Source organism: Leptonychotes weddellii, chromosome 13, assembly GCF_054177405.1.
Source record: "Leptonychotes weddellii isolate Sample4059 chromosome 13, ASM5417740v2, whole genome shotgun sequence".
Lineage (NCBI taxonomy): Eukaryota > Metazoa > Chordata > Mammalia > Carnivora > Phocidae > Leptonychotes > Leptonychotes weddellii.
In genome coordinates this window covers 17,996,448-18,019,542 of record NC_138381.1, presented here as the reverse complement: position 1 = coordinate 18,019,542, position 23,095 = coordinate 17,996,448, and the positions used below count along the sequence as shown (strand labels likewise).

At 39.7% G+C, this 23,095-nt stretch overlaps 1 protein-coding gene across 32 annotated transcripts in view; it reads right to left on the bottom strand.

Annotated features, from left to right (window-relative positions):
- TCF4 (transcription factor 4) overlaps positions 1-23,095 on the bottom strand; it is a 353,993-nt gene that overhangs the window by 217,065 nt on the left and 113,833 nt on the right. For all 32 annotated transcript variants that reach the window (XM_081801147.1, XM_081801151.1, XM_081801164.1 and 29 more), the window contains 2 exons: positions 19,465-19,526; positions 15,963-16,059 (listed from right to left, as the gene is read on the bottom strand). In XM_081801147.1, the coding sequence (XP_081657273.1) occupies positions 15,963-16,059; positions 19,465-19,526 (159 nt within the window). The remainder of the gene's footprint in view (positions 1-15,962; positions 16,060-19,464; positions 19,527-23,095) is intronic.

The window sequence follows — 23,095 nt, the reverse complement described above, 5'->3', positions numbered from 1 at the left end:
CCTCCCACCCCACCCCCCACTCCAGCAACCCTCAGTTTGTTTCCTGCAATTAAGAATTTCAAACAGGTAGATTTTATCACTATCTTCAACATACAGGTGAGGAAACTAGTGGAAAGAGTAGAGTCAGGATTTAAACCCAAGAGTGCCCACTGCTAAGTATCACACTGAACTGTCCGTAATATTGACAGAGCCAAAGGATGGACCTGGCACATTTGCAGAGAAAGACCAACAAGGAGAAATCTAGTAAGAATAGATACAAAGTCCCATTCTACACAGGGATGTGGAAGACCTGATTGTAAAGCAATTAATATTAAAAACACAATGATTTTAGTGGATGGCAGGCTCAATTTTCAGTAATGCTAAAACATGGGTGTTTAAGTGTAACCTTAGGCTGCGTTAATATGGACGATGAAAGCAGACCCACTACTGATTAAACCAGATCAGGAATATTAAACCAGATCGGAAGAGCGAGAGAGACCCCCGAAACACCTGCAGAGGACAGTGGCCAGGAATATGAGGTGGAGTTAAACCATGTTGTATGATACGCTAAATGCATTCCAGTGACACTTTTGAAGGAAGTGAGGATTATCCTCTTGGGAAACATGTGTGGAAGGAGAGACAATACACAATCCCAGGTAGCTTCAAAGGAGGAAACTGGTACCCCAGGCTGACAGCTACACAATTGAGGACTTTCTGAGTGTCAGAGCTGTCACAGTGCAATGAATTACCTTGTCAGTAGTGACTTCTCCAAAGCAGTGAAGCCCCAGCAGAGGAATGAGTGCCCATTGGGGATCCTTTCATTCATACATTAGTCATAGTGTCATTTGTATGCCAAAGGCTTTGCTAGGGCCTCATCTAGAAGGATTCCTATGTTGGGAGGGGAGCTGATGTAAATCATCAGAAAGAACATAAGAAGAACTCTAAGTTCCATTCCACTGTTAAGAATCTATGTTATCATCCCCAAATGATGGATCAAGCAATGCTCTGAAACAAGAGCTTCATTCTAACCTATCTTAGTGAAAGCAAAGAAGGAAGGAGAGAGGAAGGAAAAAAGAAGGAAGGAAAGAAATAAACAAAGAATTTCAAAATAGCATGTGAGGGATGAGTGATTAAATATAACATTGAAAATTATTTTGTGATCAAATCAAGAATTACCCAGTTTTCTTTCTTTCTTTTTTTTTTAAAGATTTTATTTATTTATTTGACAGAGAGAGACACAGCGAGAGAGGGAGTACAAGCAGGGGGAATGGGAAAGGGAGAAGGAGGCTTCCCGCGGAGCAGAGAGCCCGATGTGGGGCTCGATCCCAGGACCCCAGGATCATGACCTGAGCTGAAAGCAGACGCTTAATGACTGAGCCACCCAGGTGCCCTAAGAATTACCCAGTTTTCTTCAAGATACCAAATCTGTAGAGAGGAAAAGATGAAGTAGAGGCACTTTTTTTTTTTTTTTTTTGCCTTCAACTTAAGATCTTTAGAGAGCAAACTGATTAATCAGAAAATAGGTTCACTTTTCTCTCTCTGGTAATTTATCCATTCCCATGACTTCAACTACCAAATATGGAATACTGTTTGCCAAATCTGCAATCCCAGCCCAGAACCACAAATCAATCCACCCACAGACATCTCAAAAATTCATTATGTCCAAAACTGAATTTACTCTTTTAGTCTCCCATAACCTAACTTCTCCTCTCATGTGAACACATCTTAATGAATGGCACCGCCATCTTCCAGGTGGCCCAAGCCAGACCAAGGCCAAGAAGCCAAGGAGGACCCCTCCCTTATCCATTGGTTACCAACTCCAACTGTCTCCTTCAGTTTATATCACTCAAATCCATATCCTCCTCTTCATCCCCATTGTTCCTGATTCGGTTCAATCTCTCATTGTTTCCTCTTGGAATTGCTTTCATCACCTCCTGAGTAATCTCCCTGCTTCTCCTGCTGCCTCCTATCTGCGCTGTTGTCGGAGTGACTGTCTTAAACCATAAATCGGATCATGTTATCCCACTATTTAAAATTAGTCCTTGAGTAGCTTGCTCTATGCTTCAGCGAAAACCCAACTTCCTCCACCTACCCATTTTTCTGGGGCCAGGATTCTAGCCCCACTTCCCCTGTCATCCCTTCCTCTTGCCCTCTCAGTTCCAGCTCCCTGTAATATGCTCTCACTCCCACACCTACACACAAGCCACTCTCTCAACTGGCCATTTTGTTTTCACCTAGACAGTTCTGACTCATCCTTTAAGACTCAGCTCAGGTATTATCACTTATCATATAACTAAGCTCATATGGATTCATCCAGTGACCATCCCCAGACCCTCTCTCTTGCCTGCCTCAAGTCAGAGAGCCAGTGGACACTGAAAGTTCACTTTCCCGGCTTCCCTTGCAGCTACAAGTAGCTCCCTGCTACAGATTTGGCCAATACATCGTGAGCAGAATTCTGCTCAAGGTCACCAGTTTCTAGGAATGCTTTTTTCTCCCTGATGGAATGGGATAGATGGGGGGATCGATGCTACTCTACTCTCTGCCTCTCCAGCTTCCTATTGTGAAGTCTGCTGTTGTCTGGGGCCCAGCAGCCATTCTGAAAGAAATGCAAGATGAGAGGAAAAGCTCAAGAACGAACATCAGCATGCTAAGAAAGAAAAAGATGGCAGCACTGGTTTGCTGAATCTACACAAGCAACCTCCCACCTCCAGATATCCCCTTCCTTGGGGAAAAAAGCCATCCTTATTTGACTAACCTACTATTGCCAGGTATTCTATTAGTTGCAACTGAACACACGCTTAACTGCTATTGCACCTCAGGGAATTCTTTCCATCTTCTCCACGAGTGAGGCAGTGCAGGGTGGGTAAAAACAAGGCTCTTGGCATTTAGCAGCTATAGCTTCGAGTCCGGGCTCCACCACTTACTCACTACACAACACTGCACAGGCAACCCAATCTCCCTGACCCTCAACTGCCACCCCCTCTCCCTGTAAAATGGGAATGGCAATGCCTAACAGAGCTGTATTTTAAGAACAAACAAGATAAATATGTGTACTTAGCACATGCCTGACACACAGTGAGCACCAACACATTTTAGTCATTGTGATGAGGAATCTGACGGTTGTTGGTAGCCCAGACATATAATCCAACAGCACCCTATATAAACATGGTTATTTCCCTATGTCCTGATTTATAACTATCTGATACCACCCTGATTCCTTCCTTAGACTATGAGCCACACGGGAGGCAAGAAAAGTGGCATTTCGCTATGTTAGTTAGTACCTAACACAAGGTCTGTATGGCACAGATTTTTCACAAAGATTTGTTGGATTAAATGAAATGAATGAACCCAAGACTAATTTGAGTATTGAAGTCTATCAGTTTGGCTGGCTTCTAGTACAAATGGAATTTATATAGATGGTTAAAGGAATATATATACTGACAACCATATGATTGCAGACATACTGATAACACATTAATTTTATTTACCAAGAAGCCAATCAAACTCTTAAAATGGTAAGATATTCCAGTTTGCTTTCAGAAATATGTGATTTGCCCTTTTCCTCACTGCCATAGGGGAGCACTTCCTCTCGATCAGGGGATCTAAGACCTGAAGTGTAACAATCGCTTGCGGTAAAACCTAGCCAAACACTGAACTCGGGATCCACGTTCTATTTTCTCTCCCCCTTCCAACTTAGCCTCTGGAAAAGGCTCTCTCTGAATATTTACCTGTGATGAAGTTATAAAATGAACAACCCCCACTGTTTTTGCAAAGGGATAAGTTTGGGGGGGAGCTTCTTTGGTAAGTCAACAGCCTCCAAATATTAGAATGAGCCAAAATATTTTTTCTAAGCAGTGTCTTGTCATCTACAGCCAAACTCATATGAAATAGTATTTATTATATAGGAATGCTATTTAAATTCAACCACTCAAATATATTGCCTGATCACAATAACTACAGAAAACAGCATTTGATATAAAAACCAGCCCTCCCTTAGTCATTAAGATTTTCACACGAACTGAGAGCATTTTATTTTTCTATATGGAGGAATACTCCTTCCTAATAAGGAAACATGATCTGCTCTGATAAAACTTTGGCAGGTACTGAAATTTATATATTATATTACAGACTTACAAGCCTACACTAATTATTAATTATCCACCTAAGTGTACACTACTTTACACATCCTTCCCCTTAACTAGAGTGCTCAGAAAAGCCATTGTACTCTGCCTGCCTAACAGACCATGTCTGAGCAGCCAAATGGCTTAGCGAATGCAAAGATTTTCCCTTATGTACACTTTACAGTGTTAATATAGATCCACTGTCTATGCAAACGAACTGCATTCCCACAACCACATTCCACCTGCAGGAACACAGGTAACTTAGGGAGGGCATCTAACTATGGACACTATCAGCAAATCAGAACCAATTTATAAGCAGTTTCCCTAGTGTTTGCAAAGAACATTACTGTGTAGTCACAACTGTAGGAATAGTGAGTTCTCTTGCTTTGCTCCGCGAATATTTTAAAGAAGTCACAGAGAGGCTTCTTTTTATGCTAGAGCAGGTGTGAACTCAATTCCACTCTTAAACTAGTATCAGCTCAGCTGAGAGAACAGCCGTAAATTTTTATTTCAGAACTAAATGAAACTCATGAGGGTATGGGGCAAAATCTCATTAACTATTAAAATGCCTTTAAAAGACTGTGAGCAGGGCTGCTTTCTTTTGTTTTATTTCCAATTTGGTGTTCCAACTATATAGAGGACTTTTCAGTGGACGGAAAATGCAATCACTAAAAGTATATATACTTAGAACATTTTTATTTTGAGGTAACAAAAGATTTCAGAGAGCTCTTTCCCCCTTGACCACACCTCCGTGAATCAGGTCAGTAATAGAAATAAGGAAACCAAGGTTAAAATGAAAAATGGCTTACTTAAAGATCCTCAAAAGATTATCCAGCAAACTACTATTTAGTATTTTCCCATAACGAGTTACTAGCATGCCTGACAGAGGTTGTCCACAGCTGCTTAAGTAGTCTGCCATGATAGTTAAAATATTTATGCTCAGCGCATCTCAATTTCCAAATAATATTTGTGAGACCATCAATAAATAAGGAAAAGGGAAACTACTGCAGTACAAACACACATGCACATACACAAAAAAAGACACACTCACACACACACAGTATAGAGCTTGGATTTAATCCTGCCGGGAGACCAGTGTTTAAGCCTTCCAAAAATATGGGTACTAGGCTCACTTCCAATTACTCTGAAAGTTCTGAAGGAGGCAGGGTCACTAATAAATTTTCCTCCACGATTTGGTATTGCCCAATTAAGTACAATCAGTTACACATAAAGAGTTTAGGCTTGCATCTGAAGCATTCAGATTTGGCTACTGAACTGTTAAGAGTACAGCTTGGTCTGAATAGTCAAGGTGAGGAAAAGGCAAGAGCAATTAGTAACCTAGTAACTTCAGAGACTTAGCCACAGCAATACTGATAATGCAAGGCTAGAAAACTGTACTGTGTGCTCAGAAGGCTCTCAAATTCGGTTTTTATGTGTCTCTTTCTTTCTCATCCTTCTCTTCTTTTGTCTCTTCCTTCTCCACCAAATGTTATCAGATATTACACGCTTTGTATTTTCATTCAGCTTGAATATGGCCCATGAGGGGGTGGCATTTAATTAATCACTTCCACATTCTGCCAAAATTCACGACATGATTCTCACGTTTGCATATCACTTTTGCCAAGCTGGTCAGACCCAATAAACAGAAAAACCACCTAGATAAAATAAAAGTGGGTGGAATGATAATTCACAGTAACTGAATTTAAGTGCTAGGTGCTTTTCAACTCAGAGCAAGGACTCCGATGAGAAATTCCAACAAAGCACTAAAGATCACCCAAGGGCACACCCCTGGAGAGTAGCAAGCTAGGCGTCAAACCAATGCCCAGCAGAAAACAATCCTTGCTCGGCTTACCACCCTCCATTTCCACCACTACTCGGGCTTTAGTGGGATTTTCAACCTATGGGAAAGCTCTCAGTGTTTTATTTTATACATAAACAACATCACCAGCTATATTTTACACCAATTTAAAGTAAAGCTTCCTTATAGTTTTTCTTATTAATAAGCATGTGTCAAGGAATTGAGAAGTGATTAATAAACAATCATTAAGGAGATGAAAAATGTTTGGGCCGTATCTATTATGTACTTAGGAATAAATTTAATTTAATACCAATCTATGCTCCATACATCTTGCAACTGTTGGTCCCTAGGCCTGATATTCTGCAAAAGGAAATGAAATGACATCCACTAAATACCTCTTTCTACTCAGAAATAATACACAGTTCCTTAGGAAGGACCCAGAAACCCTTTGAAATGAAGAGAATCAGAGAATAATCACATGCAGAGCAACATTCTATGCCAAGCTTCTCTGGAGAAGAACAAACTGAGGTGGATGAGGACTATCTCTAACACATTCCTGAGAATGTGGAAGGTCTGTGTAATAGTATCTCCTGGATGAAAAGCAACCTATCTAGCAGTTACTCATTATTCAGATGGCCTACAATGCAGGCAAAGAAATCTTAACTTGCCAGTGGGCCCCCTAGACTCACCATTCAAATACCATACCAAGGTGTTTCTAGGAAACTTGAGAATATTTAAGTTGGAGAGACAAATGGCTGGAGGCAAATATTTCAGAAGGGGCATATCTGAATTCAACAAAGTTGTCCCAAAAGAGGACATTATTTTAGAGGCTTACTGTTTTTGTGAATTGGTTAAGAAAGAAATCTTTCCACATTGGTCTTGATGTTTAGAGGACCAAGCATTCTAGACCATCTCCATCTCTAGACCATCTGTTTCCTAAAATGTCTGCTCCCTGACATTAGAAATTAGAAAAATTCTTCTTAAGCAACCATTAGTCACATTTTCCATTACTTCTAAGCAAAAGCATTCCTCCAACACAAACTACTTTTTACTTTTATTTAACTCTAAAATGATGTATTTTCTCTTAGAGTCCATAACTTTTTACATGAGAAATCTGGTATGCCCCTTCTGTTCCAATCTTCTTAGAAGGTAAAGGTGTCTTAAAGCTGCTAGCACCCAAGACCCAACATCTATACGGTTTTCAATTAATTGCAGACAGAAGTGACAGAGCACCAGTGTGTAGGCTTGCAATGCATAAGATAACAATCACAGAGCAGGTGTTCCAACGTGTGTCACTTCATTGCACTGCTCGCAGTGATTCCGGGGCAGGTATGACAGGTATTATTCACAGGAGTGAGAAAGGGAGTCCTAGCACCAGGAAATGGAACAGTCAAGACTAAGGCTGCATTGACTCCTGGCCTGGTCTACTATCCCACAATGCCTCTCAAGGCTTGCAGTGCTTAAAACTGAGTTTCTTTGCTGCTGTGGTCCTAAGGAAGGGGGTAATGTGAATAGGGCAAACAGGCTCATTTTTATTGACGATCCATCTGGCACTTGAGGAAGACACACAACTTTCATGGACTTTAGTTCTGAGCCCCTGTAACTGCACTGATGCTTCTCCTGGAGCCAAGGGGCAATGAAGGTTTGAGACACTCAAAGTATTTAATCCCCCCGACTCAAGGATCTAGTCAGGAAGTAGGTTACTGGTTAATGCTATCACAGGCATCTTTTAAATATCAACCTTATGCAAAATTCCAAGAAGCCATCCTTCCAATGAGAAACTGAGAGAAAACTTTGGCCACTCAATAAAAACAAGCACTGTTTAGGGACGCCTGGGTGGCTCAGTTGGTTAAGCGTCTGCCTTCGGCTCAGGTCACGATCCTGGGGTCCTGGGATCAAGTCCATCACTGGGCTCCCTGCTCAGTGGGGAGCCTGCTTCTCCCTCTGCCTGACACTCCCCCTGCTTGTGTGCTCTCTGACAAATAAACAAATAAGATCTTTAAAAAAAAAAAAAAAGCACTGTTTATGTCACATCCAGCTTTCCTTTAAAGATATACGGTCCTTCCCCCCGCCTGTGTTCTCACCGGCCTGATTCATGCCATGATTGTGCTCAACACGGGTGGGAAACTTCTGGCCAAAAGCTGAGTCCAGCTCCCACCACAATTTCATGCAGTCTTGGCGTGTTCACTAAAACTAAATGTCTTTTGGCTGCACTTAATCCTCCACATTAAAGATCAGCAAATACAATTGTATACATATTAAAATAAAAGACAGGGGTGTTTTTGGCCCCAGGCAGTGGGCATTCTTGTGTGAGTGCTTCACGGGGACACGGCAGGGTGTTGGAGGGAGGTACTCCGTTCGGCAGCCATGCAGGGGAAAGCTCTCTGCCCGGGTCTTGTCAGGGCACGTCCTGGCACCTCGTGGCTCAGGATGCCAGGCCTGCTCTGAATGGTTGTTGTGGGACCACCGCCCGGGATGTGGAAGAGACTGACGGCTGGAGCTAAGGGTCTGCTGCACAATCAGGGTGCTCTGCAGGCTGGCAGGGACCCATGCCGGAGATCTAAAAGAGGAGGTTCTGGGTGATGCGTACACAGAGAGGGTTGACTCTGGCTGGCTGCTCAGAGGATGAGGACAATGACGGCACAAGCCTTGGAGATGAAGTGAGAACAGCATGCCTCAGACGCCTTCCCGTGGGTGACTCTCACATCTGTCCTTTCTCCACCTCCCTCATTTCCACTGCTTTTTTTTTTCCTACTCCACGTCTCTTTGTCCCTTTCTCTAACTTGCTCACCAGAATTTAGAGTTGAGGCCCATTTCATAGTTTTCTTACTACATGAAAGTCTGAGCCTTGTTCTTAATTTTCCAGACTGTGAAGTTGAAAATTACGGATTTTTCTCTTAGAAGAAACTAAGTAAAACCCTGTTAAGTCACCAAGCCCGACAGGCATTCCCAACTCCTTTTTCTCTTGTCTCTTTCTATTGACTAGGCCGGGGGAGCTCTTGTGTACCTCCCCACCCCCAACCAAACTTTGTAGCTGGAGGAGGCCATGGGATGTTGGGGAGCAGGGGATCACACTGACGGACCCCCTTTTCCCTGCTTCTTGCTGCATCAGACCCATACTTAACATCTAAAGCTGTGACAGTCATCTTGAGACAATAAGGGAAAGCACAAAGGAATCACCCAGACACCTGCCTGGGTATCAATGAGCTGCAAACCAATTTTAGCAGACTTCTGGTAGGAGAAAAATTCTTCTTAAGCAACCATTAGTCACATTTTCCATTACTTCTAAGCAAAAGCATTCCTCCCCAACACAAACTACTTTTTACTTTTATTTAACTCTAAAATGATGTATTTTCTCTTAGAGCCCATAACTTTTTACGTGAGAAATCTTTTGGTATTTAGAAGTGCTTAACTTTTCTGTTGGCTATAGTTTTCAGATAATGTTTTTCTGCTATCAGTTCTTCTAAATTTCATAAAACCTGACTATGAGAGTATTTGATTACCACAGCATTCATTATAGTATAGCATACGGTAAATGGCTGAGTGGAAAGGAGGCAAGACCAATGAAAGACAGACAGACATTTTTATTGATTGGACAAGAAGAGATAAGTTTTCCTATCTGAAAACTGGAAACACTTAACTTTTTTCAGTAGCCTTTCAAAAAAAAAGAATGACATTACTTATTTCTTATAAATAAAATATTTTGTGGTATGTTTGGTGAAAACTGAAATCTACCACCCTGTAACATGATCTGCTCCCTGACATTAGAATATTCTGCACAGTCAAGGACATAGTACTATAGAATGAATTTCTGTTAAACTGGCTCTGGTTGAGGCTTTTCTTCCTGATACAGTGAGATAGATGTAGGCCTGATTTTAATTTATGGGCTTTTCATTCAGGACTTAAACCCTCTATATCTGATTTCCTGATTTATTCGCAAATGGAACCACTCAATAGCCATCTATTGAGGTCCTACAACTCTATGCCAGGCATTGGCCCGTGCGTAATGCTTTTCTCCTGGTGACGTAACTTAATGAGTTATTATTTTATCCTCAACCAATCCAATCCCTTAACTATAGATATGGAATGAGCTGAGGTAGAAAAGAAACATCCATTTGAATCAGGCTTTAAAGAATAACATTTGGAAAACACATCACTAGCAAAGTTAGTTGAAGGTATCATAAAATAGAGATGAATGGATTAGAAATAACGATAAAACATCTCTAAATATAATATATAGCAGAAGGATAAAATGGCACACCTAAAAGATCAATGGACCATGAGATGAGAAAATTACCTCAGAGATCATCTAAAGGTCTGTTCCACCCTCAATCTAGAGATGTGAAAAAACCTGACCTGAAGAGCCACCCACGGTTGCAACAAAGCAGAGTAGAAATAGCAGTTCTTTGGCACCCAGCCTTAGCTCAAAATCAGGATTAATAGTATCACTTGGGAAGACACTTAAAATAGTTTTATTTGTTAATACTTCGGGAAGACATTTTAAGTTAACATCTTCAAACAACAAAACTCCCAAACAAAGAAAGCAGACAACAAATAACACCACAATTAAGTGTTTCTTCTCTCAGCAATTGCTTGCTACCACATTATCAGTCCAATAGATAACAGATGATATCAAGATAACCTCAAGCAAAAAAAAAGAAGCGTCATTAAAAAAAGAAGACACCGAGAATACACAGACATCCCTAACCAATGAAGCTGCAAGCAGCCTGCTATCACTATCGAACTTCAGAACAATTTAAAAGTGAACTCAAATGTCTGGAGCTGACATCCATAGTCACAATTCCAGTTTCATGAAGTTACTAAAATATTATTTGACCTCTGGCACTTTAGAAAATCAAACATTTGGCACCATTGTGCAGGTTTTGTTTTGTTTCGTTTCAAAGATTTAAATTCCTACGTGGAGAGAAAACACCTGACAAAGAGGTCAAGGTAAATCTTAACCCTGCTTTGAAAAAAACTATGTCTCTCTGTGGTTATTGTACATTACGGTTCTCAAAACAGTTTTCCTAGTAAGAGCCTCTTCATTTAGGTTTATTTCCAGCTTTACAATGAAAAGAAAAATTCCCTGTATTAGCATCTACTCACATTCGTCATTTTACAAGAAGAATGTGCCACTGACCTCTGCCACTGGGATTTGAAAACACTCACAACACTTCACCTTTATGCTGGGCTAAACTCAGGGTAGTCGTAAACACTTGGAAGTAATACAAACCTAAATATTCCTGCTAGGCCAACGGAGCAGTGGAACCGAATTATAATGAGCTAGCAGCTGTCACAATATGACCACAGTAACCAAATCAAAATATCAACCGCTAACCCAGATGAGATTCAAAGGTCATCCTATAAGCCAGCAGCTTTCTTCAGTTCTGCCTGAAACCCCGATCTAATCCTGCAGTAAAATGTTCCACTGAGCTAGTTTAGAAATCAGTTACTCTATGGTGGGAAATTATTTAGGGCGCTGGCTGGTAGAGTACCGTTACTGGGACTAGAACCAAATACCACAGTAAGGAAACCGAACCATTCCCAATGGGACGCATAAAGACACAGCAGCTGATGTTGAGCTAAGCTGCACCCAACTGTACAAAAGTATCACTTTTCACATCCTTCAGTTACCGATGCATGTCTATAATCTTACTGGCAACTTGCTCACTCAACAATCTGGTTTTCAGTTAAGGCTCTGAAACAATAGAAGGAAAATGCATGCTTAGGGCCTTCCTCGGATCAAAAAGTTTTAGCTAGAAAATATATTGTTTCCCATTGTAAAAACATTTGGACAATTACCTGCAAAAGTTTAATGCTTGCAAGAAAATAAGCAGGGATGGGAATGTTAAAAAATCTATACTCTTTGCATATAGCTCTTGTCAGTATTTTCAAACTATTCCATAGCATATAGTCCTCTTAAAAACACAAGACTCAGACCCATGGCCCCTCTGTCCCATCAGCATATTCTGAAAGCTACTCACCGACCACCTATAAAAGTTTAATCAAACTGTTTAAAAACTGCAGCGAACAAGTTTCCAACAGATCAAGCATACATTTTCATCATTAATAACCATAAGTAGTCACAAAGAAAAAGCAATTTGTTTTTCCCAGATGCGAAACGGGACATGACATTTCAAAGAAGCAAAAATGCAAACTGGCTTGCTTGTCTCTGCCCAATGAAAGTGGTGGTCGAGGATTCAGGAAATGTCAGGTGAAAGAGTAGAATACACAAATATCGGATCGCTTTGTTGTACACCTGAAACTAATATAGTGTCATCTGTCAATTCTACCTCAATAAAAAAAATAAATAACATTTTAAAAAGAGAGTACATCTATGAATTGGTCAGTGCAGGCAGTTAATTAGAAGACTCACTGCTATGCTATAGTCTCTCCACTCCTCCCGACTCTCCCACATGAGAAGGAAAACAAAAAGTCATGCACACTTATTTTGTTCTTTAAATTAGGGGCTGCCTTTTTAATTTATTTTTGCTTATTTTATTTTGTTTATTTATTTTACTTGTGTTGCTTATTTGTTTATTCTAGTTATGTTTCCCTTTATAGGATTTACACAATATCAACTTCCAAAACTTTGTATGGCAACTATACCTACAGATAATAATGGAAGAAGTGGTGCAGCCTTATAAACCGAGAGGGGTCAGTAATCCCAGCAGAATAGGCGTGTGTGTGCGCATGCGTGCACATGCCCCCATGCAGGCATGCAAGTGCGCTTGTATGCGTTTGTTCATGTTTTGATGTAGGGATTCACGAACTATCAAATAGGATATTGCATTCAGATATGCAGGCTTAAAGAATAAGCTAATGGAGATACTCTATTACTCTTATATGTCATTCTGCAAAAATCTGAGATACACAAATAAGTTGAGTTTTGGCATTTTGGTGCCAAACCTAAGTATTATAGCACAAAAATTGGAACATTTACGCAAAATCATTCCCGTGAAGTCAAAAAAGTCAGAGTTGTAATAAAGGGCTTTGTTGCCGTAAGAGTTTATGAGCAAATGTTAGCAATGCCTGTATCATTTCTCCAAAATAGTGTATTGCCATTAAGAACAAAATATATAATAATAATGCACTCCCAAAAGGAGAGAGCAGTTCATTACTTTTTTCTTTCCTTGCAATAAAATAAAACCCTGCTAAATAAACAGTTTACTTAAAAAAAAAAAAAATCAGGTCATCTGCAGTTAATAACTCTTTCCTGTAAAATTAGTGTCACTTGTTTCTGTAGCAGACGCCTAATTCAGTCACAGGCTTGATTGATTTGACAATAGAGAATCTGGTCCAATAAAGTGGCTGATTTATTTGTTATGCTATAGCTTTTACCCTAATATGACATCACGGCAGAATTAAATCTTTGACATGTAAAGAAATCCTTTGTAGTTTTAATGAAAACTAAAGATTCTAAAAGCAGGTATCGACTGTTGTCAAAAACTTCCAGTGAAGTCTAATGCCTTCTTTTGGTAGAATGAAAACTTCCGCAAAGACCAGGACACCGAATATGGATTTGGACACAAAGAGCAGTTCAGAATAGACCATGTATTCCATGAGTTTAAACTGTTGGCTACACTAATAGATCTTATTTTATCTTCGTCTCCATTTGTAATTGGTTGTCTCTAATTTCTGGAAACAACCTATCTTCTCTTTATAAAAGCACAGCATAAACACCAAGCATGACCTATCTCAAAAGTGGTTTTATTTTAAATAAACAGCAGCTTGGACAAAAATCAATGAGAATCTTTGTTCCCCTAATCTAGCCCTGAGATAGTCAAGCTGATCAAGAAGGCGCTTGAGATGTGAGAAATGACAGGGGTGGCAAGAGTTAATGCGGCATCATGGGCAGTCCTCTAAAAATATTTTTAAATTCTTTTCCAAACTAAAAATGCGAGGTATTTCATAGTTGTTTAAATATCTTTTTCCTTTTTTTTGCAGACTGCGCCATGCCCTCTCACTCTGAGGGTGACTTCCCTGACCCCGGTCTGACACTGTGCTGTTAACGTCAGATAAACCATTTAGCCCCAGCACAAATCTATTCTGTGCAAAAATCTGCTTGAGGTGGAAAATGTAGCAGTTTGTAAACAATAAAGAGCCATGTTTCAGACCAGACAGCTTATCTAACAGAGAAGTCCTTTCATGGGGAACAGTGGGTGGGAGCCTCCCGGACTTAGTAGCATTTCCTATCACAATGCAGGAGACTGTCTTGGCCTCCATATTTAAGAGTTTAATGGGAAGGAGGGCAGACGGGATAAAAGAACACAGCTGACATGGACTTTCAGCTTAAACAACAACTAAGTGAAAAGAGTCAGCTCTCTCTGCTCTGGCTCTAGGCTCTCAGCCCACGTATATTTTAAATACTATTTGGATGGAAAAATGAATTTGACTGGTAAAACAGTTGCCCATGAGGACAGATGAACAAGCACAAATATTTAATATCTTTGTATTGCTTGGCATATTCCGTGATACTAATTTATCAAGTTGTTCTTGAGGAAAACTCTTTTCATGTACCTAACATAAACTTCTAAATATGAGTAGCGATTCATTTATTCTATTTTACTTTCGCTCATCAGAGGAGAGTTTTAGAATCTTCCAAGGGAGTCCTTTAATATGCCGTCGAAGTATTACTTCCCAAGATTATTATTTTCAAGTTAATCTTTTATTCTATTTTATGAAATTGAGTGAGGATGACGTGAGAAGCAAGGTGTTAGAATTTAATATTAGTACTATTGTCACTGAAGAGTCCAAAGTTGTTCTTTAAGATCTCAGTTGACAAATATATCTAGTCTTCTGTATCTGTATTATAATAGGAAAGTTGTTGTACCTCCCTATCAACAACTGATAAAAAAGGGGGAAGCTGGATTTAGGTACCAAAAAAAAAACATATCTATGAAATTTATCATTTTAAAGTAAGTAGGAACACAAGTATAAGAACAACGAATGATCAAACATAAGTTGGAATGATTTTTAAAGGCACAAACATGATATCACCCACTTTAAAATAAGTTGCTAGTATTTCTCTGCTTTGTCTACTTTGTGTTAAATACCTGAAATTCCTTTAGATGGATTTGATGGTAACTTTTGCAAAAAATGACTAAGATTCAAGGACTATCTATACATTAAATAACAAGTAAGCTTCCAAGGCTTAAAAATAGGGACATTCTTTAGAAGCATTTGCAATTATGGTTTCAGAGTGATATAATTACAGCTGTGTGTTTTTCTTGGAGTATGGTCCAACGCCTTCTGCCAAGAAATTTAACTTCATTTATTGATGGATTTGCAATAGAATTTGACCAAGTTGAGAGATTTATTAATATTGCTTAAGAAGAAAACCACATTTACTAGAACAAAGATCATTGTTTCACTCGAAACTCAAGAAACCTGCTATTGCTCATTGCTCAGGTTATTGCTGTTAGACACACATCCCTACAGGGTAAATGAAACAGAAAAATACACAAAAGACACCAGCATGAAGGGCATGCTGAAAACCCGCAAACTATCTCAAGCGTAGCTTGCTTCCAGTGAAGTAAGATACAGTCTGCCTTGACCATCAGCACTAAAAAGCTCACACCAAGATAAATACACAACCAGATCTTATAATTCAACTTGAATACACTACTCTGATTTCAGCAATCTAAACCTATTATTAAAGGGGTTTCCATAACCCCGAACTATATATCATTGCCAACAGACAGGCCCGAAGATATTTTTATTTTAAATATTCACCACTTTGACTTTATCAACCTTAAATCAGAAAACAAGTATTGCAACGTTGAGATTGAGATAAGAGCTTTATACCTAAGGAAGACAAAATTTCCACAGCGATTCGATATCACTGAAATCCTGTAATTCCACATGGTTATAAAACGTAGTCCTTTACACGTGATTACCAAGCATAAACTGTCAGTATTTTTCTGCAATTTAAAATTACTAGAGTGAACTGGCTAAATATCCAAGTCCCTAAAAACAGGTCCTCCATCTGGACTGTATTCTCCCCTTTCTATGGTAAAATATCAGCATTTGAAAAGTGCATGTTAATTTAAAATTGGTCTTACTTTGTATTCTGGAATTGACAAAAGGTGGGGAGAGATTGTCATGTGACCCAAGGTCCCTGCTGGTCATGTGGTCATAGGGAGTCCCATCTCCATAGTTCTGTAAATAAAACAACATCGTAAGTTTTCATTTCGCATGAATAAATCAGCATATAAATGCCCCCCCTACTGACAGCTCCGAGATCCAAAGAAACTGAAGTCCACATTCCCACTATGGAACCTCATTATAAGGGACCTGCCTCTTCACAGGTCCAGTGGGTAAGTGAGGGCTCTAGAGTCTGCAGAGTTCAAGTTTTCCTCATGGTAGCTGTGAAATCGTATAATAATAACAACAGAATCAACTGCAGGAAGTTGTTGACATGATTAAATGAAATAATGTATGTAAAACACCTGACACATATAAAATGCACTGTAAATATTAGAAGTTACTATTTTGGTAAGCCCACATTATTTTTTATAAGATTTTATTTATTTATTTGACAGAGAGGGACAACACAAGCAGGAGGAGGGGCAGAGGGAGAGGAAGAAGCAGGCTCCCCACTGAGCAGGAAGTCCGATGTGGGGCTCAATCCCAGGACCCTGGGATCATGACCTGAGCCGAAGGCAGATGCTTAACCGACTGAGCCACCCAGGCACAGGCAAGCCAAAATTATTTAAAAGAGAAAAAACACAAGATTGTGCCATCAGGGAGAACGACCCATAGCCTATAATGAATTGCTTTTAGAAGACCAAGATAGAGCCTTTTGAACAACATTTGGTTTTACAGTATTGAAATTTCAATGTTTTGTGACAGTTGTTTTTGTGGTTGTAAGAGAACTGGATCATTCCATAAGTAATTAACATGTAAGAACGTTAAAATTATTACAACATGACTATGAAGGAACATCAAAACTTTAGCATTAATTAGTACTTCTGGATTTGGACAAAGCATGCCACAAAAAAAGTTTTAAAGCAGACATTAATTTTTGGCAGAAATTTGTCATGATTATGATTATCTAATTATTTTAATGGAATTTAAAATTAAAATAATGGGGTTTTTTTTAAGATTTTATTTATTTATTTGACAGAGAGAGAGAGCACAAGCAGGGGGAGCAGCAGGGAGCGGGAGAAGCAGGTTCCCACTGAGCAAGGAGCCCAATGTGGGGCTAGATCCCAGGACTCTGGGATCATGATCTGAGCTAAAGGCAGACGTTTAACCAACTGAGCCACCCAGGAGCCCCTAAATAACATATAGGAAAAGTTAAAATCACCTACATTACAGGGTTCAAATTTCAGACTAAGGTGCATCAAGTAACCAAAAAGGGAAAAAAAAAAAAAGTCAATCTGCTCAGCTGGTTGCACTGCCCATAAAGACCAAGTCAAATTTACTCAGAGGTATCAGTTGGCATGTTAGCCAAAGGGCAGAATCTGTCCATACAAAAAAAGACGGATGTTGTATGAAAAATGAAAACACACTAGAGAATAATTGAAACCCTTAAGGTTCCAAATAATCCTGTTTTTGATCACTTTTCCTCATTTAGAAAAATTAACTTGAATGATACCGTAATCTGATGCTGCCAATATGTCAGTGTATAAAAAGATGTCATATTTTTTTAAAATACCTAGCATGGGTTTTGCACTCACTTATTCTATGCCGGGCATTGTATAAGACTAATCTTTATTTATTTACTGTCCTCATCTTAGACAGTGTACTTTAATATACACTACCTAATTTAAACCCCAGCACAGTGCTGTAAGGTAGTGGATAATATCACCACTTTAGGATGAGAGAAGACGGGACTTCGCACAGTTGTCAGTACAAGTCAGCCACAGAAATCTATCACACGCAAACTCCCTGGATTGAGAAGACAGAAATTACAAAATATTGACTCACAATTATTCACCAAAATATGCCCTGAAAAAAAATGGCGGGACAGTTACTGAAAATGAAATCAAAGGACGGTCCTAAGGGACCTCGTTCTCAGAAGAACAATTAAAAGTAGTGTGTGTGTTAAAGTGAGAAATCGTAAGACATTCAGTGTGAATGAGCTAAACAATAGGGGGAAATTCTGTCTTCTCCTACACTTGCTGTCAAGCGGAATGGATTTATTTCTACAAGTGCAGCCTGTAACGTGAGGAGGAGGAAAGATTTCCTCAACCCATCCATATAATGCATTAGGATATCAACCCCGACAGCTGGTGCAGTAGCTCCACAAAGCTCCCAGTAAGTCTACAGACCCTGCCGCACCATGAAGACCAGAGTGACAACCCCAAGGTCAAAGGACAGGTGGAAATGGACAACAGTGGCTTGCTGAAATGTCCTCACTGTGACAGCTTGATTACCTTCCTTGCCTCTTCTGCCAAAATAGAAACACCCCCACCTCAAATTTATGTGACTACTTACAGTAAAATGTTCCCTCCCTGCATAATGCTTCATTTATACAGCTGGCTGGGGGAGGGGCATGTGTTTGTTTGACTATGTGCTCTCGGTCTATTTTTTTTTTTTTTAAAGATTTTATTTATTTATTTGAGAGAGAGAGAATGAGAGACAGAGAGCATGAGAGGGAGGAGGGTCAGAGGGAGAAGCAGACTCCCCGCCGAGCAGGGAGCCCGATGCGGGACTCGATCCCGGGACTCCAGGATCATGACCCGAGCCGAAGGCAGTCGCTCAACCAACTGAGCCACCCAGGCGCCCATCTCGGTCTATTTTTAATTTGGGGTATTTAGACGTATATTAGAAAAGCTGACATGGATTTTAGAGGGCCTAGAAATGATTGTATTAAAAACAGATTATACATAAAATCATATATCTTTAAGTGGGAAGGAACATAAAAGATCCTCTGGCTTTACTTCTTCATTTTATAAATTAGAAAAATGAGGACCAAAGAAGTGAAATGATATGCCCAAGGTCATATACACACAAAAATACACATTGCCTAACCACCCCACTCCCATCCCATTCCATGGTCTCCCCAATTCACCCAAACTAACAACTAAAGCATGAAGGAAAACCATGAAAAGGAGCAGCAAAAATTTGAAACCAAATAAATGAATGAACCCAACTGGTGACCAAAGGCATTAATACCATGTTTACAAAATGAAATCAACTCTGATTTATTATGTAGATTATACTGATCAGATAGAACTTCATACCCTGTCTTCAGAATTATTCTGTAGTCTACACCGATACATTACAGGGATACTAGGATTTTTTTCAAAGTTGTGCCGTCTACAACAAATAACTTTCTGTAATACTGGATCAATAACTGGCAAAGTAAGGCCAAATATTTAATGAAGGATTTTTCTTCTGGTTAGCAGAAGTGGAACAGGTGTCAAATTCAATAACAGCATCCAATAAGAGAATGGGGAAAAAAAAAACTGCAAACACAAGCTGATCCTCATTAAACTTAGTATGCATATATATATCTGTGCATTTGTGTGTGCAAGAGAGAGAAACTCACCTTCAGTTCGTCAATTTACATATGCAGGATGTCTGGTTGTGGGAGAAAAGATTAGATATACTTACCCTGGACGGGCTTGGATGTCCTCCATTCCCCCAGGACCCTGAGCTACTTCTGTCTTCTACATCTAGGGACAAGAGAAAAGTTCTTTAGGCTTTCTTGCAATAATTCTTCCTTTTTGTACATGCACTTTTAAATTAATGTTTCAAATTAATCTCCTGTTGCCTTTAATTAAGAATCAGGCACAGGGCTACCACGATGATAGTGGCTTTTGACCCATCTACTTAAATTAACTCATTTAAATTCACAGCAGAAATGAACTGGACCCTCAGGAACCAGAGGTATGAACATAAAAATTACTTCCATCCTTCAGTGTTTCATAGCCTCAACTTTTATAGACATGAAACTGCACTTAAAGTTTTATTAAGATCTTTTGTACAAAATAAGTTTAAAATGACACTAATACAACCTTAAATGTATATTTTAAAAGGTAAGTTAAGGCAAATATTCACACCAACATTAGCAGCATCTGTGCCATAATGCTCTTGGATATTTCTTGTTCTTTAGCCAAGGCTTATTACATTAGACAACAGACATGCAACAAAATACACAAGACAAAAAGCGGATTCAGCAGTCTATTTCCACCAGTACATTACAAGGATATTAGAATGTGGTTTTTTTTGTTAATGTTTTAAGTAAAGACAACACTGTCTCAGTATTTTAATTATTTTAATAGATTTGACCACTTGGCTACAATCCTTAATCTGGGCATTGAGATGTGAAAATTAAAGTCGTTAAAGCCATGTTTTATCTTGATAAGTGATAGCGAAGAGACCTATATGAACTACCACAAGTGGAAATTCTTCTAAACTCTGGACCAGCAAAGTTCTAACGCTGAGCACACCATCACGGCTTCAAGTGGCAAAATGCTCAGGCTGGAGAGTACTGCAGTGAAGTTATCGTATCAATTGCTTTAAAACATAAAAGTGTTCTAAAGATCAGTCACTCTATATTTAGAAATGGCTTTGAGATTGTTGATGAAAGGTCCTTTATAAGTATAAAAAGTTTCACTGTTCTATTATTTTGATCATGGTCGATCAAACAGACGGCCATCACAAACCTCCTCTGACAGGACTGGAGGAGGTGTGAAACTTCGGTTCAGGAGACATAACCCCATTCATTGTGTTTCCTAACATTTCAGTGATACTGTTTATTCTCCTAATGCACCACTGTCTTTCCTTTTATTACTGCTATTTTATTATCAGAAGAAATAATCACAGTATAATTAGTTGATTTATTTTTGGGTACACTGGAGCACGCAGCGTTTTAGAGTCTCTTAAGAGATGGGATAGCAGCAACAAAAAACAATTACCACTAAACTTGAATTCTTTCTTTTTTTTTTTTTAAACAAATATTTCTGTTCCTTTTGTGGGTGCTTCAGGAGATAATGCAACTGCAAACAAATGTCCCCCACGGACAGCTAAAATCAGTGACTGTGAGCTTTAAGGGACGTCAAGAAAGCTCTGGGTAGTGCATCCAGTCTGGAGAGAAGGTGCAACGCTTTCCCTAAATCTGCTGTTTAACAACCTCATCTCCTGGCCTACGGGTATGCCGAACTGAAATACTCACAGAAGTGACTTAGAACCCTCTGGATTTGGGAGCTGAATCCTTATATTCTATAAGATTTCATATTGTTTGGACCCATTTTACCTTTCCAATTTTCAAGGAAATTTTTAAACACCAAAAGCAGGCAGAGACAAGGAAGAAAGAGGAATCGTTCTCACATGTGGGGTGATTTTGGACCCCAGAAAGCATTTGGCAATGTCTGGAGACATTTTTGGTTGTCACAACATGGGGTGGGGTGGGGGTGGGGCAGTGCCCCTGGCATCTAGTGGGTAGAGGCCAGGGGATGCTGCTAAACATCCTACAAATGTTAGAATGCCCCCCGCCACACACACACACAAAATGCTCTGTCCCCAAGTGTCAGTTGTGTCTAGATTGAGAAGCCCAGTGCTGAGGGAAAATCACACTAAAGAGCAAAAAGGAAGATGCGAGTTGGAGAAAAGATGTACTAGAATTTAATTTATAGTTTAGTATGAACTCTTACTAAATACACAGTGACTTATGCCTTTTAACCCAGACTTGAGCTGGAGTGTTTCAGGAGACCTTCATAAACATCTTCTGTCCACAGAATAAAGGGAAAATGATGGTCAACCAAGCAGCCTGCTAATTAGCGGGCAGATAAAACACATCAAAACTTGAGTATTCCCAACTGGGCAATTTCAAAAGCGAGCAATCCACTAATTAAAAATGCTGGAAGTCTAGCTTTTTCAAAACAGGTTAAATACTGGCTGGGTTCCTTCACAAATAGATTCCCAACCAATCAGATCTGACTGCTCTTTTCCCATCCTTTCTCATTTCCATCTTTCTCATTTCTGCTTCCTTTCTGCTTCCTCCCTTTTACTGATCTCTTTTTAACAGGCTTTTCCATCCCCGGGACTTTTGCTAGATCTAACAGATAAGGACCAATCTCTAGCTCTCCCAAACCTACTAGACAATTGTATGATTTCGGATGATACTTTTTTCTTTGAAAAAGTATCTGTTTAGCTGGGTGCTCCTTTATCCAAGAGCAAGAAGCCACAGAGGGAGAGCACTAAGATTTTTATTCATAATGAATGTCAACATGTTGCTTTTAAGTCATTTGTTTCCATCTTCCCTCCCACTGAGCTTCATCAGGACTGCCAGTTGGTTAGTGAGCATTTCCTCAACAACTATTCCAGCACATCTCAGAGGGCATCTGAAGACCCCCTACATGTGGATTACCTGTATATTCATTTCAAAATCAGCATCTTGGGGTCCACTGCAGACCAACTGAGTCTGGATCGCTCATGAAAACTGTGTTTTAAACAAGGTCCCCAAGTCATCTGCATGTGCACAGTAGTTTGAGGACCACCAGCCTGCCTTATCAGGAACACAAGACAGATGCATGCCCCACACCATCAACACGTGCCTCTCTCACTCTAGATCTTCAAATTTCCGCCAAGGTTGCCAGTTTCAGCAGCATTCAATACACATTCCCATCACATCTGTGTCCAGATGCACCTGCATCTTGCCCAGACTCACTTTTTAGAAACCTGCACGTGGCCTACTCGTGGCCATTCCTTACCCCCTGCTGGTGTACGCCAGTGCTGCACACACTTCTATATCTCCATGGTTTTGTACTTGCTATTCCCTCTGCCTGAACTGTTCCATCTCTCAAAGAATCATAGCAGCTAATGTTTAGTGAGCTTAAATACGCATCTGACACTGTACTAAGCACAAGCACTTCCATGCACTAACAGTACCCCCATTTCATAGATGAGAACATTGAGGCTTCGATGGAACAGGAAACTCTCTCAAGCAACCAGCAAACACAGGTGATGACAACAGCAAAGCCAGGGAGTGCTCTTTTCCAACACTGTAAATGCCTCCCTGGAAAGAACTTCATTTCTTTCCATGACCATCTTGAAGGTTACTTCTCACAAGTCTTCCCAGGCAGAGTGAAAGTATTTAGGAGTTTAGGCCCATTCTTGGGTCCATAAAGGGTTAAAGAATTATATACAACACAAATATATAAAAGTAAATATTTGAAGAAATCAAGAGACTGGAAAATAAAAATAGGGGGACAGTAAAGCCAGAGGTATGATGAGCTTATCA